Below are 17,420 nucleotides of genomic sequence, written 5' to 3'. Positions count from 1 at the left end.
CAGAATGAGTATAACTTTCTTCAATGAGTGTAGTGCTTGCTTAGATGGGAGGTAGAATTCAAGTAGTTTCAGGGATGGTTGGCATAGTGCTTTGAACAGGCTCCAATCTATTCACACTGAATGGACACCATAACCGTCAGCACCACGCGTGGGCGCGGTGCTTTGTGGAATTGAAATCTATCAATGTATTTATACATTTCGCTGGGGCAACACCTCCCAATAAAACCGAATGCCGTGTAATTCTTTATCAGCATCCAACTGTACTGCGTAAGCCCAACGACCGTGGACTACTGTACACTACCTAGGAGTTGTACTATGTTCTGAAGAGGGTTAGAAAAATTCTTCTAGAACTATATAGGATTGTGTTACCCCGAAGATTTATGAAAAGATAGTAGATAGAATAAAAGGTCCCCCAAGATAATAAGGCATAACGCAACGGTCTATGGTAAGGTTAAAGTAGCAGGAGTGATGTCGACACAGAGCACTTACAAGTACACATTTGTACATAAAAGATCTTCTTTGTCTGAGAAGACATCAGGATTGGGCCTGGAATCTCCACAGGTGACAGATGAACCTACGAGGCTACCATAGAAACGCTAAAAGACAACGGCACCAAGCATAAATTGTAATATGGAGTCGGAATCCGGAGTTCCGCTACATAATCGTAAGCCCATAAATAAAAGAGACAGTAAATATAATAAACAGAGGTTTCTCCAGGGTTGAGCTTCGAGTGAAGACCTCCAACATTAAAAGGGTTTGACCTGAGAGATTGAGCTACTCATGCTGACGGTTCGCTGGGAACTTGGCGCCTGAAAAGAGGGGTAAAAAAAAGAAAAAGAAATAGACGGGAGCATCCTACGGTATAGGGAGTAAATTGTGCGCGGTGAACCGTCTAATGAACATACACTAGCTTGAATTAAAGGGGTATTTGACTATATAGTCTCTTACACCTGTCAAGTTCACGCTGGGTCTATATAAACAGTAGCTTACTTCAGCGAAGTGAAAGCGGTAGCTTGCTTGATATACTCCTCCCAAGTAGTCAAGGGCTCGTTGAGGATCTATATTGCACAGATTAGTTCTTGGGCTGTGTAAAAGACAGTTTCTAACCCTCAACTCACCGAAATACTAGGCTCCAAAGCGTCCCCGCCATAGTAACCAAATTCCGGCATAAGGCGCATATTCTGCAGCATTTCCTCTTGAATAATTTCAGGGGCTCCAGTGGAAGCCATAATACCCTTGAACGCCTCATGAGACAGTTGATTGAATCTGGCATCCTTGCCAGCCTCGGGGAACACCTTTTGGAAAGTGCTGACCATCTCAGCTGGAGTGGAATACTTGGTCGCCCCGTAGATACGCTTGCCCAGAGTAGTGTCCCGCTTGAGGAAAATCGCCTTGACAAACTTGCCCGTATCAAACTCAGCAGCGAAGAGAGGAACAGGAGCGTCATCAGGGATAGGCATGGACAGGGCATGTTTACCATCCGGCAGCTGGCGGAAGCTCACTCCCGGAACATTGGACATGTAGAAACCAGCGAGAAAGAAAGTGGCCGGAATGCCAATGGATCGGATATACTCCTCGACCTCGGCCTTGCCGTCGAAGTGGTAGACTTTGGAAAGCACGCCATTGGTAACTTTAATATAGTGGACCAGCGTTAGTACCAAAAGTAAGCAGAGAGAAAAGGCGAATGTGAGAAGCTACTCACGTTCGTTGATGTTGAGAAGACTACTCCAGACAAGGTGTTGAACGCCTTCATCCTTGCAAACATCTGCAATATTCTTTCCCTGCTGAACTTCTACTTCCGCACTGAAAATTTCCCAGAAGTTGGTGACTGCAAAAACACCATAGGCTCCCTTGATAAGTGGCCGCAAGGACTCTTTGTCGTTCAGGTTCCCCTGCGAGGAAGGGCGGATTTAGTCGGTCAGGATTCCAAGTGCGGAATAAAGGGCACAAGTGGTGCAAGGATTGTACATACCGTAACCACCTCAACCCCCTTTGCGGCCAATGCTTTTGCCTTATCCTTCGCAACATCACGGGTAACAGCCTTGACATGGAATCGGCCGGCTGCCGTGGGGTCACTCAGGATACTGTTAATAACAGAACCACCCTGCTTGCCGGTGGCCCCAAAAACAACAATGGTATCTTTCGACATGGTTGGGAAATAGCGAGGGTAAGATATTTGACGTTGGAGTTGTCGTAAACGGAAGCGAGGGGACGGCGGGGACCAAATAGAAAAAGGAGGCCAGGCTGTAGGCTTTGCGAAGACGCGGAAGGTAGCACGCCATGGTAGGATCATGTCGGCGGGTGCTAGCTTCTCCAATGAGTGTGGCAAAGGTACGGGAATACTTTTTGATGTGTCCGGGACCGGGAATGTTGTTGATGCAGGATACGAAGGCCGACGCCCGATGGCGGAGTCGCAATTCGATAGATCCACTGCCGGAGCCGAGGTGGATCAATACCAACCAAGTTATAACTCATCCGTGATTGGATGTGCAAGAGCCACGCGAAGGAAATTCCAAGTCAATGGTAGACACAACCACTATGTCTATCCCTCCGAAAGACGTCGTTCTCATCGTCCTGGCTGCATATGTCCCTTTGGGACTTCTGAGCGTTCGGGGTATTCCTGAATCGTTACAGCGCTTCTACCTCGCCAATGCGCTTCCTCTCATGCTTCTAAGCCATGTAGTTCCGATTATTACCCTGGCATTTACACGACCATCGTCATTGCTGCGAGTGGCCGTACTGCCGCTCGCGTCGGTCGCTAGCGTATGCTTTCATCGACTGGCTCCGGAGGTCTTTCCAGGCCGCAATCAAGCAGGTGGCTTAGACGGTCCGTTCATGCTCATGTTTCTGACCGTTGTTGATGTCTTTGGACTGCGAAAGCTGTACTTGAATGACCGTGGAGTGGAGAGAAGTGGCAGACATGAAGCTGGGGAGGAGGAGAAAGGGATGGACGGAAAGACTTCCATGTTGAAAGCGAGTCTGCAGAGCCTCTGGAAGAGGGTGACGTGGGCGACACATGTCATGTTCAGCTATCGAGCAATTGGGACGACCCGCCAAATGCCGAACATACCAACTTTTTATCCGGAGGTCCCCTCTCGCTGGCGCTTCATCTGGAACCAGATAGTCGCCTGCCTCGTGGAGTACCTAGTGCTGGACCTTCTGGCAAACGTTCGATTAGCTCCGATGGAGGCGTTCACCCAGGAACGAGCATCACTCCTTCTGTCACCCCAATTCTGGACACTTCCAGTTTTGGGTCTCCGGACAGTCAGAACGTTCTTGTTCTGGGTCGATCGGTACACGACCGTTCGGTTCATCTACGATGCTGCCAGTATCTTTGGCGTCGCGTCGGGCCTCACCAGGCCCGAAGACTGGCCCCCGTACTTTGGAAGTATCTGGGAAGCATGGACTTTGCGTCGCTATTGGGCGTAAGTGTTTCAACCACACTGAACTCTAGAATGAAAGACAGGATATATAACTGACTTAAACATTACTTTTTAGCGTGTTTTGGCATTCTGGCTTACGAAACCCTCTCGCAAGCAACATTGGATTCATTGTCTATGATGTCCTTCGTTTGCGTCGACACTCCACTGCGGGACGAATGCTCACGGTAGGGCTGACGTTTGGCCTCAGTGGAGCTATTCACCATTTTGTGGATGAGGCTACCGGCATTCCTGGGGCAGATAACTGGGCCATCCCCACCTTCTTGATACAGGCGTTTGGTATCACCGTCGAGGGCTTGGTCCAGCAGGCTTACCATCAACTGACAAGCCCAAAGATTCCAAGCAGTTATGGAAAGCATAAGGGTGTAACGGCTAGGACGGTAGAGCCCCCTATAACATGGCAGCGTATTGTGGGCTACATTTGGGTAGCATTTTGGGTATTGTACACGGTCAGCCCGTATGCTTACTCCTACTCTCGCAACCCCCCTGAGCCGATGTTTCCCATCAGTGCTATTCGATCACTGAAACAGTTTCTCGTGTAACTGCTACTAGACCTGTGGATCAAACTGGGGCAATTGGTTCCAACTCGGCTCTCAATAGGTAATGAAAATAGCATGAGATAGATGTAGTATATTCGCAGTCTCATCATGTGGAGAGCTCTCTGCATGATGACACAGCCCAGGCGCTATTCATCCTGTTAAAATTTATCGAGTGTGAACAGAACTAATATATGTATATGTGGGATCACTCAATTAGCAAATGCAACTGAAGGGCCAGTTGTATAGGAGAGTAATAGGAAATAAATATTCTAAATGTGTCGAAACGTATATTGCGTAAAATAATGCTGTCGGTCACATGCTTTGTATAGATAATGAACATATTAATGAACATATTATAGTTTAGCGCATGCATACTTTCATTTTTATTTAATACAATCACTGCAATAAACCGCAACAGAATACCTAGGCTAGGCAGTATCCTGAAAATATGTTTGAAATTTGAAACCAATCAATCCATTGTCCTATAATACTCACCTAGAACGAGCTGAGGGGGTATATAAAGGTCCTCAAGGTCCTACCGGCTCTCTTTCACTTAACAACAATGAGAAATTCTGAAAAGGCTTGAAGATTCTAGCGATACTCAACAATGGTTCAGGTTTATTTATGCTTAACTCTGCCTATTGACCAAATCCTGTGCGTGGGCACTTGATTCCGTACATGTGAACATGGTCCCGGGCTAAGTCTATCACCGGCGCCCAATTTCCTCACGACCCTTAATTAAACTGTATGACTTGTCAAAAACATTGTCTCGATCATACTTTTGCTTGATCTCAATTAGACGCTCAACATTGGCACCGAAGATCTGGCGCGGACTGGCAGCAAGATGGTCGTAGTTTCCATACTCCGTAGCCGGTGCTGGCTTAGCACTCGGACCATGTTCAATCTGGTCACGTTCAAGCTCAAGCCAGGCAAGCTTAGCCACGGCTTGGGACCACTGCCGGGCTACATTGTCATGCTCCGGAAAGTCCCAGAAGGGACCGATCAACAAGTTCTGATGTGGGCCGCGGTTGGCAAAAGCCATGTCAGAGGTGGAATATTCGCACCACTTGTCTGACTTGAAGAATTCGAAAAGCAGAATGGATCGTTTACCACCGGGGACGGTAGCATGGAAGCGCTCAAGTTCAGGGACAATGATGTCGCTAACAAACTCTGGCCGCAGAGGAGTATGGAAAACGGCGCCCTTGCTGAGTTTGCGGCCACCGTAGTCGACGGCATGGTTCATCATACCGTTTACCTCATTGTAGGGTCGTTCCTTAGTGCTATTGACAATGGGTTGCAAGTCCAGGAGAGGCTGGAAAATGGGCTGTGCCTCGATGGCAGAACCATTGTGGAAGACGGTCGCCACAACGCCCGGCGTGCGGTTAGTAAATGGAGGAGCGGTGATGCCAACCATCATTGCAGAGTCTCCGTTAGTGGTAGCAACCAGTTCATTGGCAAAGTTAATGATAGAATGCAGCTTGTCAAGGGGGAACCCCATCTGGCCAGCCCAGACGGGATTCTTTTGTTCATGCATCTGAAAAGTGAATTCCACAGCGACACCGAAAGCATGACCAGCGCCACGGACAGCCCAGAACAGATCGGGATGATTATCTTCGGAGACAGTAGTGACGGTACCATCAGCTAGTACCATCTGAACTGCCCGCAGGTTGTCGATTACCAGTCCGTATCTGCCAGAAAGCCACCCATAACCCCCTCCGAGGGTAAGCCCAGCAACGCCAGTGTGGTTTACAGTCCCTCCCACCGCCGCGAACCCATTTGCGAAAGCAATGTCATCAACGTCCTTCCAGATGCATCCACCTTGGGCCCGGACAAGCTGCGTGGCGGGATCTACGTGGACTTGGCGCATCTTGGCCAGATCGATCACTAATCCACCTTCAGATGAACAGGCACCGCTGGAAGAGTGCCTTCCTCCAGATACAGCAAATGAGACTGCATATTTGCGGCATGCCAGAATGGTCGCAGAGATATCCTCGGCGGATTGAGCATACACGACGATGCCCTAGGACACTCATTAGCGTCAAGGGCCACCGCAGAGGGCTGAGATATCAACAAACCGCTTTCATTTCCACCGCATCGCTCCATCGTCTGATGCTTTCGAGGTAGCCGTCTGAATCTTGTGTCAAGACAGTCGATGTCCGTAGAGTTTTCCGAAGCTCGAATGCCAATTTATCGATGGGAGAGCTCCCCATGACGCTCTCTAAGGCGATGGTGGCGGTGGCAGTCATCTTATTCAAGTGGACCATGGATTGATGGTTGTTTGTCGAGACAGGACAATGTGAGCGAATTTGGGGGGTTTATGATTGTGGCTTTGCCTTTCTCAGGTAGGGAATTCGATGAAGGGCTTCCGTGTTTCTCTCCAGCCAGTGTTTGTGGTCGACACTTGTTACCGGGGATCGCCGTTATACATGTCAGATGCAATGTCTCGCCGTAGATCATGACTTGCCCGCACAGTACCCGAGCTGATCCCCGAATCCTGCCCCGATAGCCCAGCAGCGGACAGGGCTCTGCACGGCTACGGTCAAAGGAAGATCATCTTTGTCCGACAGCGACTTGACTTACCCGAGCTGTTGTGCGTTCAATAGGTTTAGGGTGTGGGAACATGGCCCTTGATTTTGACCTTGGTTGGACTCCAACCATGATCCCCGAGGCACGGTCGAAGGTACAGGGGAGACTGGACTTTAGACTGCGCATCGTGGAACCTGCAGCGTTAAAGCAGAAAGGCAATTGCAGATCCCACCTGTTGAAAAAATTCCCATTCATGAAGAATAGCCCTTGATTGAGACCGTCACGGAGTTGAATAGCGGTATACTCATGCGGAAACAGATGTACACCCATCCACTTCCGGCCAAGGAGAAAGGAAGTATTTACGGATACTAAAGTACCCTTGTCACTACATCGCCTCAGCTCCTTCACGCACATAAGGACCTGTTCTCCAGTAGCTCAGTCACCTTTCTCGCAAAAACTCAGTTCAACATGAGAGCATTCATTTTCACAGATCAGCTTGTCGATGGGCAACAGAACCTTCCATCTGCTAAAAGGATAAATGACACATCCATACTTCTGAGTGCCTTTTTGATCAAGGCACATGCTGCTTTACGGGATGAGATCAGCTTCCTACCGGGAGCATGCCGTGCAAAGATCCCACCATTTAGCAGCATGATCGACCTGATTGAGCGATCACGCTCTCAGCGGGCCCAAAGAGTAGAACTTTCAATAGCACTGCTCTGTGTCTATCAAATATCACTTTTTCTCCAGTAAGACTTGTCCCTTGTGTCCTAACTACTTGCCCTTGCCAAGATTCCTCGGTGTGCTCATAACAATATAGATTGGTCGAAAGGAATCCTGAGCGATTCCCGTCCAAATATGATATTGTCGTAGGTCATGGACCAGGTTTGTTGTCAGCCGTCGCTGTAGCGTGCTCCTCGACCGCGGTAGAGTTAGTCGATCTGGCCGTTGAAGCTGTGCGCCTGGCGTTCCGAATGGGTGCCATTGTTACGAAGGTCAGTGGAGGACTTGATCAGCCAGGTCACGAGCATAATCTCCATCTCACTGCACAAGGCTCCCTAGGAGATGTCAATCGTGACCTGCACGCTATCCAGGATGAGCTAGTGAGTCCGCCCTACAACTATTCTACGGCTTTTCAGGGTAACATGTTTGCAGGATATTCCAATGCCGTCTCGGGCTTACGTGTCACTTGCTGACCAAGGAACATGCCTCATCAGTGGCCATGAATCGCGGCTCGCGTTCCTGGCCTCGCGGCTCCGTGGGAGAGATGTGCAGAGAACCACCAGTCTTATCCCTGGGCTTTGGCACGCCCCTCATCTGTACCAGGGCGATGATGTGGCTGAGGTACTGCTCCGGCGAGCTGATCATCTAAATGGACTTTCGTCCCCTTGTCGCCCAATTATTTCCTCCCTAACAGGCAAATTAATCCATGGCCACAACGGGCTGGCCGTCTTCGAACAGGCCGTGAACGAGACTTTAAGGGAGACCGCCCGTTGGGATACGATGCAGCAAGAACTCGCAGACATGTTCCAGAAGAGTGAGGAGTCTTCAATCGAGATCTTTGCCTTGTGCGGAGAACAGGCCACCACAAATCTCTCTAATGCTCTTGAACGAGCAGGCAAAGGGGAGCCGACGATCATAAACCCAATGTCAGAGTTCCTACCATCGCGACCAAATGGGCACCTGACCAATGCTTCAAGCCATGAAAAAGTCGCGATCGTTGGGTTCTCCGGTCGTTTCCCAGGATCTCCTGATGTCGAAGCCTTGTGGAAAACCTTGGAGAATGGGAGAGATATGCACCGAACGATTCCCAAAGACCGCTTCCCAGTCGAGACGCATTACGATCCGACAGGAAAGATAAACAACACTAGCCACACCCCTTATGGATGCTTCATTGAGGAGCCTGGTCTTTTTGATGCGCGATTCTTCAACATGTCCCCTCGTGAAGCCACTCAGACGGATCCGATGCATCGCCTAGCAATTGTGACGGCCTATGAGGCCATGGAAATGTCTGGGTTTGTTCTTAATAGTACTCCTTCAACCATGGCAGACCGTGTAGGTACATTCTATGGCCAAACCTCGGATGACTGGCGTGAGGTCAATGCTGCCCAGAACATCGAAACGTACTTCATCCCAGGCGGTGTTCGAGCCTTTGCTCCTGGTCGGATAAATTACCACTTCGGCTTCCGTGGACCCAGCTATAGTATAGATACGGCTTGCTCCTCGAGCTTCGCTGCTCTACACATTGCCTGCACCGCTCTAAAGGCAGGTGATTGTGATACAGCTGTAACAGGAGGTGTGAATATTCTTACTGCCCCGGATATCTACGCCGGACTTAGTCGAGGGCAATTTCTGTCCAGAACAGGATCATGCAAGACGTGGGATCAGGGCGCAGATGGATACTGCCGTGCTGATGCTGTTGCAAGTGTTGTCCTTAAACGGCTAGATGATGCTCTGGCAGAGAAAGATCCCATCTTTGGAGTGATTCTTACGTCCGGTACAAACCACTGTGCAGACGCAGTGTCTATCACCAACCCACATTCCGGCAACCAAGCCGAGCTCTACGAGACTATACTGCATACAGCTGGTGTCGACCCTTTGGAGGTCAGTTATGTGGAAATGCACGGAACTGGTACACAGGTAAAGATTTCCTTCCCGTATATGTTTTGTCTTACTTCAGTCGCTGAGATTTGCGAATAGACCGGTGATCTCGCAGAAACGCAATCTGTGACACGCATCTTTGCTCCTAAAGGTGCACGTACTGAGCGTGAGAAGCTCTACATCGGAGCACTCAAGTCCAATATTGGCCATAGCGAAGCCGCTGCCGGCATATCATCGCTGATCAAGGTCCTGATGATGATGGAAAAGGAAGCCATTCCACCTCATGTGGGCATTAAGACAACTATCAACCCTCAGCTCCCTGATTTCGACTCCCTCAATGTTAAAATTGCATTCAAGCAGCATCCATGGCCGTCCGTGGCCGGAAAGCCTCGCGTTGCATTCGTCAACAGTTTTAGCGCTGCTGGAGGAAATACAGCTGTCCTACTCCAGGAGGCGCCAAAATTGCAACCCGCAGAAGGCAATGATCCTCGCCCTGTCCTGCCTTTTGTCGTGTCAGCGAAGTCATTATCAGCGTTGCGCAACAATACATCAGCGCTCATCGAGTGGATAGACGAAAATCTGGATGTATCTCTCGGAAGCCTTTCTTACAGTCTAACAGCTCGGCGGCTGCATTACAGTAACCGTATCGCTGTGAGCGCATCTAGCCGTCGTGGGCTGATTCAAGCTTTGAAGGCTCGCCTAGATACATCCAACGTGAGTCCAGTTCCAACAAAGCCCCCAAGGATTGCGTTTGTCTTCACCGGCCAAGGTGTGTTCTATTCAGGGATGGCTCAACACTTGTACAAGCTCAGTCGTGACTTCCGCGATAAGATTCAGCACCTGGATCACTTGTCGACTAGTCTCGGTTTCCCTTCCATCCTTCCTGTTATCGAAGATAAGTGCACTACTGAGGACGCATCTCCAACAGTGGCCCAGTTGACGCTTACTTGCGTTCAGATGGCGCTTGTGCATCTCTGGCAGTCTTGGGGAGTCCAGCCGACTGTGGTTATCGGCCACAGCTTGGGCGAATACGCTGCACTGAATGCGGCTGGTGTATTAAGCAGTGTGGATACGATTCATCTCGTCGGACGCCGTGCCCGACTACTTGAGGAGCACACAACTGCTGGTACGCACGGCATGATTGCCGTCAAGGCATCGGTTGAAGAACTTCGTCGAACCTCAGGTTTACCGACATTTGACTTAGCCTGTGTCAACTCACCCAACGAGACTGTTCTCTCTGGAACAAGAGAGAATATCCACAAGCTGGAGCGAGGGCTGACCAATGCTGGATTTAAGTTCAAAGTTCTAGATGTTCCGTATTCATTCCACTCGGCCCAACTTGATACCATTTTGGAGGAGTTTGAGGGGATTGCATCGCCTACGATCTTCAACCGTCCCTGCGTACCAGTTGTATCTTCACTGCTTGGCGAGGCTGTCTCCAGTGATGGAATTTTCAATGCTTCATATCTGGCTCGCCATGCTCGGGAGACCGTGAACTTTGTCGCGGGTGTTCAGAATGCGGTGTACGAGAAACTTATCGATCCTAAGACTGTGCTACTCGAGATCGGCGCCCATCCACTCTGCTCAAGGATGGTGCAGGCTACTGTCAGTAGTAGTATGGTAGCTGTCCCATCTCTTAAAAGGGACGAAGACTCCTGGACGTCACTGGTGGCTGCCACTACGGCGCTACACGCGGTTGGTATTCCCATTGACTGGCGTCAATTCCATTGTGAGTACAATGTCTACCATGAATACCTCCGCCTTCCTCAATATTGCTTCGATAACAAGAACTACTGGATCGACTACGTGAATGATTGGTGTCTGCATAAAGTTCATCCACGGAATGGCAAGGTCCTTGCGGCTGTTGAGCCGTCTTCAGACGTACCCAAATTGTCGACGACCTCAGTGCAGAGACTTGCCTTCGAGGAGTTCAATGGCGACAAAGCCCGGATAGTGACGCAGTCCGATATGTCGGAGACAACATTGCACGCGGCTGTCCGTGGACACATGGTCAATGACAGTGGGCTCTGCCCTTCGTCTCTCTATGCGGACATGGCATTTACAGTTTGTGACTACATTGCCCGTGAGCTTAAGCCTGGAGAAAACAACATCGGTTTGAATGTTGGGCAGATGGAGGTTACGAATCCACTGATAGCCAAGGATGACACGAACACTACCCAACTCCTCCAGCTCTCTGTCTCTGCTGACTGGGCCCACAAACAAGCATCTCTTCAATATACCAGTGTGGACAATAATGGAAAGGAACTTGCGGTCCATGCCAAATGTGTAGTGACCTTTGAAGATAGAGCTCGCTGGATTCCAGACTGGGAAGAGAACACATTCTGGATAAGAGATCGTATCTCTATGCTACAAGAAAAACTCGCGCGCAACGAAGCGGACAAAGTGTCTCGGGGTACTGCCTATAAGCTCTTTGCCGGGCTGGTTTCCTATTCACGTCCCTTCCAGGGAATGGAAGAGGTAATTTTTGACGGCAAAAATGTTGAGGGTACAGCGAAGGTCACATTCCAAACGGAGGAGAAAGATGGCAAATTTATGGTTAGTCCGTTCTGGATCGATAGCATCGCGCATCTTTCAGGTTTTCTGCTTAATGGCGGTGGTATTTCTGGCCCAGATGCGGTCTATATCTCTCATGGCTGGAAGTCTATGCGGTTGGCTCGCCCGTTGGAGCGCTCGATAGTCTACACATCTTACGTGAAGATGCAGCCTGCACCAAACAATGTTATGGTAGGAAACGTGTACGTTCTCCACGGAGATGAGATTGTCGGTGTTATCGGAGGATTGAGGTTCCAGCGCATTCCTCGCGATATACTCAATCGCTTGTTGCCACCAGCTGCATCAAAACGTGCGGCTCCAGCTCCAGCTCCAGTAGTAGATACTACTAGGCGCCTACCAATCACTGAGAGGCCAGAACCCACCCCCAAGACGTGTGATTCTCAGCCAGCCTCCTCGACTCCTAACCCTATCGAACAAGCCATTAGAATGATCGCAGAGGAATCAGATTTGTCTCTATCAGAACTACAGGATGACTGTGAATTTTCCAATCTAGGAATTGATTCACTACTTTCCTTACAAATCTCTGGAAGGATTCGCGAGGATTTAGGTCTAGATATTCAGGGGTCCGCTTTCTTAGATAACGCCACGGTTGGCGAATTCAAGAGATACCTGCAGGATTTTGTTGCAGCCGACACAGCATCCACGTCATCAACGTCCTCGAAAGATGATTCATGGGAGGTAACTTCTAAGGTGTCACTGGAGTCTGACGACATCCCCCCAAAAGATGGACTGCCTTATCAGAAGAAAGAGGCCATCCGTAATATCATTCGCACAACGATTGCGCAGGAAATGGATATTCCATTGGAAGACGTGACTGCCTCAGCGGATCTCAGCTCCTTGGGTTTGGATTCACTAATGAGTATCACAATTTTGGGCTCTCTCCGTGAGCAGACAGATCTTGTGCTCCCCTCTTCGCTCTTTGTCGACTATGGTACTCTCGATGCGATTGAGACATTCCTTGATCTCAAGACATCTCCGGATAACGTCCGTCCAGTCGGAGCCCCAAACACCACAAAGCCCAGTAGCACGAAGGCGAGCACAAGAGCCAGTGAAAGTGTGCCAAATTCTACCATAAACCGAACACCCCGAGCCGTGTCCATCTTGCTTCAGGGCAAGCCGAGCAGAGCAGCGAAGACGCTATTCTTATTCCCTGACGGCTCAGGGTCGGCCACATCGTATGCAACAATCCCACCAATTGATGCCAGTATCGCCGTATATGGCCTTAACTGCCCGTTCATGACCAAACCTTCCGAGTTCACTATGGGTGTCCGGGGAGTTGCTTCCCTATATCTGAACGAAGTTCGTCGCCGCCAACCCAGGGGGCCTTACTACCTTGGTGGTTGGTCAGCGGGAGGAATCGTGGCTTACGAAGTCACCCAACAATTGATCGCTCAAGGCGAAACCGTAGAGCAGCTGGTATTCTTCGATTCACCATGTCCAGTCGGTCTTCCCGTACTGCCAAAACGTTTCCATGTCTTCCTGGCCGAAAGTGGCCTTCTTGGAAGCAATGGACAAGATCCACCGTCCTGGCTACTTCCCCACTTTGAGGCGACCATCCAAGCGCTCTCTGAGTACGAAGCCACACCTATCCAACCTCACACAAAAATCCCCAAGGTTCTCATCATCTGGGCACGATACGGAGTGTGCCGCCACCCTACCCAGTCGCGGCCAGTAAAGACTGACGACGAACCGCGGAGCATGACATGGCTGCTAGATAACCGTACCGACTTCGGGTTTAACGGATGGGACAGTCTCCTTGGCACAAACTCGGTGCAATTTAAGACTGTGGATGGTAACCACTTCACCATGCTGAACCAGGGCGAACAGGTAATCACTATGCCCCCCCTTCATTAGTGCTCCACGAACATCAATCTAACATGTCCTAGCTTTACGAAATATCCTCCAGTATAAAAGAATTTCTGTGCTAGGAATTACAGGAAGTCGAGAATATCCGTATCCGGGCCGCCTTTGATATTTACTGGCACAGGAGCCATATCAGCAACTATTGGGGGGGTAATATTGCATCTAGAGGCCTACATTGCTTCTCGGCTTTCATTTTCACGATCGCTACAAAAACGGCTATACTACTAGGTCTTACGATTTGATGTAGGAAGAGGGAGGTGGAATGGACCACAATGCATAGATGTCCGCATTTGGGTTGTTTATATTCTTGAAAGAAGTTCCTTTAACCTTATGATTAGCCAATAGGGTAATATCCGTTGAGCCTATAGAGCTAGCTTATAATACTGATATTGCCCTTTACAGTCACTTCAATGACCCAGCTCGCCTTTTAGGACCGTATATAGCGTATCCTTTGACTAATTTCGCCCCTCCTGTTTGCCCCCACTATCTGCTCTTCATGACCTATAACGTAGTTGCTTTTACCAATCCTAGCATTGTTACATATCAGAACGTTCTGCGTTGCTAGTTATTTCCTCTTCTTTGGAAGGAACACGGCAATCTAGCGTTTTCTATCCTGTCAATGTCTTGTTTCCCCCATTTATCGTACTATGTATCGTGGAGCCGATAGGATGAAATTAATCATATCCCGTTCTCCACGTCCTTTTTCCATGACTGAGCGGAACAAAATGATTAAATGATTTAATAGCACATGGTTATTCATTATATGAACACGTAGGTACTTAGCTACCGGATTCTCCAATTGGGTCAACGATGGTCAAACAACGCAGATCCAACGGACACCCTTAGCATAGTAACTGGAGACGGCGAAATTCAGGGTCTTCGCAAAAAGCTTGGACACACAATGTGGGCCAGACCCAGGACGGGATTAGTAGCGGTCTGTTTGCGAACCAGATTTATAATCATGATTACCGAAGGCCGAGATGGTCGGCCGTGTGTACAGATCACGCCCAGCCAGTGATATCGAGCGGAACCCAAGGTGCATACTATCAGCGCACTATTGCCAACACGACCAATAGCCGTCCGCGCGCGCCCGATCTTCATGCTAGTGCAGGAAGTGACCTGTCATGCGTTCTTTTTGTTCGTCCGATGTGGTAGTAAGACCTACGCGGGTACCTAAGACGCAAGGTAGTCCTAAGAGTCTGTATTGCGGTGCGGAGTTTGATTTTCAAGTCAGGAAAGATGTGGAGTCAGAGACAAGGGCAGAGAAGCAAATCTTTGGTAGTCAGAACCACCACCAGCAGAGCGTAGCTGAAAGTGTCGAGAAGTATTGCATACGGGCCTCTGTAGATCACTGTTTGACAAGTTATAGCATAGGCAGTATTGCCATAAGTAACCTCTGCTTGTGCGGGTGGCTTTCAAATCCCATTCTATCAAGAGTTGCATTTAAACCTTCTCCTTCCCCCGGATGCCTGTTTCGAATACGAACTACTATATTTGTTTCCGCAAAAATGGCAGGCGTACCACCATTGGCGTCGCGTACGTTGAGTGATGGCGATCGACCAGGCACTACGAAGCCCAAGGATACTAATGCTGACGACTTCGAGCTCGGGACGCGAGGGCTTCTGGTCTTTTTGGCGTTGGCAGTGCTTTCTCTGATGGCTGCTCTTGATGGAACATCGGTATCTGTTGCGCTTCCGGTATGGAACCATTTAAACACAGGGCAATGAATCATGAAAACAAGTGTGATAAGGTGGCATAAAATATTTCCAATCGCTGACAGCAACAATAGATCATGTCGGGAGAACTTCATGGAACGGCCATCGAAACCTTCTGGACTGGAACGTCATTCCTTTTGACATCTACAGGCATGTCTGACATTTTAATACACCATCACTTTACATAACTAATGCCCTAACTGATGCACCCTAGTTTTCGGGCCCTGCTTTGCCAATCTCTCAAATGTTTTCGGCCGCCGCCCGGTCATCCTTGGCTCCATTCTACTGTTCTTCGTCGGGGCTTTACTATCCGCTATCGCCAAGAACTTCACATACATGCTCGTCGGACGGTCCATCCAGGGTGTAGGTGGCGGTGGGATCATCTCGCTCACCGAAGTCATCGTGACCGACATAGTTCCCCTGAGACAACGAGGTCAGTACCTCGGAATCCTCAGTGCAATGTGGAGTATTGGATCCGTGACTGGCCCTATCCTCGGAGGTGGATTCGCGGAGAATGTCACCTGGGTAAGCTACTGGACACGACTCACCAGGATATATACTCACAGCATTTAGAGATGGGTTTTCTACATTAACTTTCCATTTATTGGGGTGGGAGTGATATTTGTAGCGCTGTTCCTGAGGCTGAGCCCGCTCCCCGGCGCAGTGACGGAGAAGCTCCGCTCCATCGACTGGCTTGGCGCAGTTTTGTTCATCGGAAGCATGACCTCTTTCCTCATCCCCTTGACATGGGGAGGGGTTTCATACGCGTGGGATTCATGGCACACCCTCGTGCCCATTATCATCGGCCCTTGTGGCCTGGTAGCATTTGCGTTTTACGAATACTATCTCGCAAAACAGGCTATGATTCCACCTACCATATTCAATAATAGGACTGCAACGGTGACATACATTGGAAGTATTGTGCAAGGTCTCGTTCTGTGGTGTATCTTGTACTACCTTCCATTATATTTCGAGGCGGTAAAGCAGTACACTCCTATTATCGCCGGTGTAGCCCTCTTCCCTCAGACCTTTACCGTGGCTCCCAGTGCGATTATCGTCGGGTTCCTGATCACTAAAACAGGTGCCTACCGGTGGGCAATTTGGTCGGGGTGGGCTCTGTCAACCCTCGGAGTCGGCCTTATGTGCTACATCAAAGCGGATAGCAGCATCCCCCAATGGCTGTTCATCAATCTAGTCAGCGGTCTGGGATTGGGTGTGCTATTCCCAGCCCTAACATTTGCCGTGCAGGCTGCAACGCCCAGCAAGAACCTGGCAATGGCAGTAGCTATGTTTAGCTTCTTCCGTGCACTGGGTCAGTGTGTCGGCGTTGCTGTGGGGGGAGTGATCTTTCAGAACCGAATGAGAAAGAATCTCTTGACATACCCGAGTCTGGCCCCAATGGCTGACGCGTATAGTCAGGATGCAGCCGGTCTTGTCATAGCAATTGCAGGTATGGAGGAAGGGAGCGACAAGACGAATCTGAAAGATGCGTATACGGATAGTTTACGCATTGTATATGCCCTCTGTTGTGGGATTTGTGGGGTTGCGCTCATAACGAGCTTTTTGACGGAGAACTATGAGCTAGATCAGGTTTTGAGTTCGGCACAAGGGTTGCAGGTAGACAGAAAGTCTGACGAGGAGGATGCCAAGGGCGAGAAATAAATAAATAGATTTCCCCTTGCCTCTGCTGTACCCAAGGAGGCAGAGGGCGACCTGTCGTAGAATGTTGATTTGGGCTGACTATCTTTATACATATCCACCGGAAAAGATATCGTGAGCCATTTCCTCATCCTTTAGGCATGCCAATCATTTTTAATACCCTCTGGGTAACTTTCTGTTTACTGGATTTTCTTTAATACAATTCTCAACCCTACTTGAGAACATTGATATAATCGGTAAAGAAGCTGCGCTTGTAAGCGACTTGCACGTCATTCCGATCTCTAGGCCATCTACAAATTCGAAGTCATTCAAAACACCTGAGAAATTGCATCTCCATGTAAACCTATGATGAAAACAAGTAGGGCCATGAGTAATTATGCAACTGGTATTGCAGCCAGAACACCTTCGTACAGCATATGCCTAGTGACTTTCTACTGCGGTGAATAAATTAGACATGATAGGAAAATACCAAATATTAGGAACGATTTGAGGCTATGCAATAC

The 17,420-nt window shown here is 49.3% G+C and overlaps 5 protein-coding genes across 5 annotated transcripts; 3 read left to right on the top strand and 2 right to left on the bottom strand.

Moving 5' to 3' along the window:
* Positions 1 to 986: 986 nt before the first annotated feature.
* On the bottom strand, positions 987 to 2,149 carry BDW43DRAFT_315594 (NmrA/HSCARG family protein; the record flags this gene model as incomplete). Its single annotated transcript, XM_032048109.1, has 4 exons — positions 987 to 1,058; positions 1,119 to 1,630; positions 1,703 to 1,892; positions 1,973 to 2,149. The coding sequence occupies 4 exons, from the start codon at positions 2,147 to 2,149 to the stop codon at positions 987 to 989; spliced, it is 951 nt and encodes a 316-aa protein (XP_031895664.1).
* Positions 2,150 to 2,538: 389 nt separating this feature from the next.
* Positions 2,539 to 3,982, top strand: BDW43DRAFT_315593 (wax synthase family protein; the record flags this gene model as incomplete). The annotated part of the gene is made up of 2 exons (XM_032048108.1): positions 2,539 to 3,425; positions 3,499 to 3,982. 2 exons carry the CDS (start codon positions 2,539 to 2,541, stop codon positions 3,980 to 3,982), a joined length of 1,371 nt encoding a protein of 456 aa, XP_031895663.1.
* A 703-nt stretch (positions 3,983 to 4,685) lies between these two features.
* BDW43DRAFT_303631 (FAD-binding oxidoreductase) lies at positions 4,686 to 6,189 on the bottom strand (the record flags this gene model as incomplete). Its single annotated transcript, XM_032045453.1, has 2 exons — positions 4,686 to 5,999; positions 6,055 to 6,189. The coding sequence occupies 2 exons, from the start codon at positions 6,187 to 6,189 to the stop codon at positions 4,686 to 4,688; spliced, it is 1,449 nt and encodes a 482-aa protein (XP_031895662.1).
* A 512-nt stretch (positions 6,190 to 6,701) lies between these two features.
* Positions 6,702 to 13,534, top strand: BDW43DRAFT_322797 (type I polyketide synthase; the record flags this gene model as incomplete). Its single annotated transcript, XM_032049627.1, has 4 exons — positions 6,702 to 7,254; positions 7,338 to 7,608; positions 7,661 to 9,145; positions 9,206 to 13,534. Exons 1-4 carry the CDS (start codon positions 6,974 to 6,976, stop codon positions 13,532 to 13,534), a joined length of 6,366 nt encoding a protein of 2,121 aa, XP_031895661.1. The 5' UTR covers positions 6,702 to 6,973.
* Positions 13,535 to 15,051: 1,517 nt separating this feature from the next.
* On the top strand, positions 15,052 to 17,311 carry BDW43DRAFT_322794 (major facilitator superfamily domain-containing protein; the record flags this gene model as incomplete). The annotated part of the gene is made up of 4 exons (XM_032049626.1): positions 15,052 to 15,240; positions 15,333 to 15,408; positions 15,473 to 15,783; positions 15,832 to 17,311. The coding sequence occupies 4 exons, from the start codon at positions 15,052 to 15,054 to the stop codon at positions 16,918 to 16,920; spliced, it is 1,665 nt and encodes a 554-aa protein (XP_031895660.1). The 3' UTR covers positions 16,921 to 17,311.
* Between the last annotated feature and the right edge of the window lie 109 nt (positions 17,312 to 17,420).

The sequence above is a fragment of the Aspergillus alliaceus genome (genome assembly GCF_009176365.1).
Source record: "Aspergillus alliaceus strain CBS 536.65 unplaced genomic scaffold BDW43scaffold_60, whole genome shotgun sequence".
Lineage (NCBI taxonomy): Eukaryota > Fungi > Ascomycota > Eurotiomycetes > Eurotiales > Aspergillaceae > Aspergillus > Aspergillus alliaceus.
Note: the sequence above shows the minus strand (reverse complement) of the source record. Positions and strands in the feature narration are given on the sequence as shown.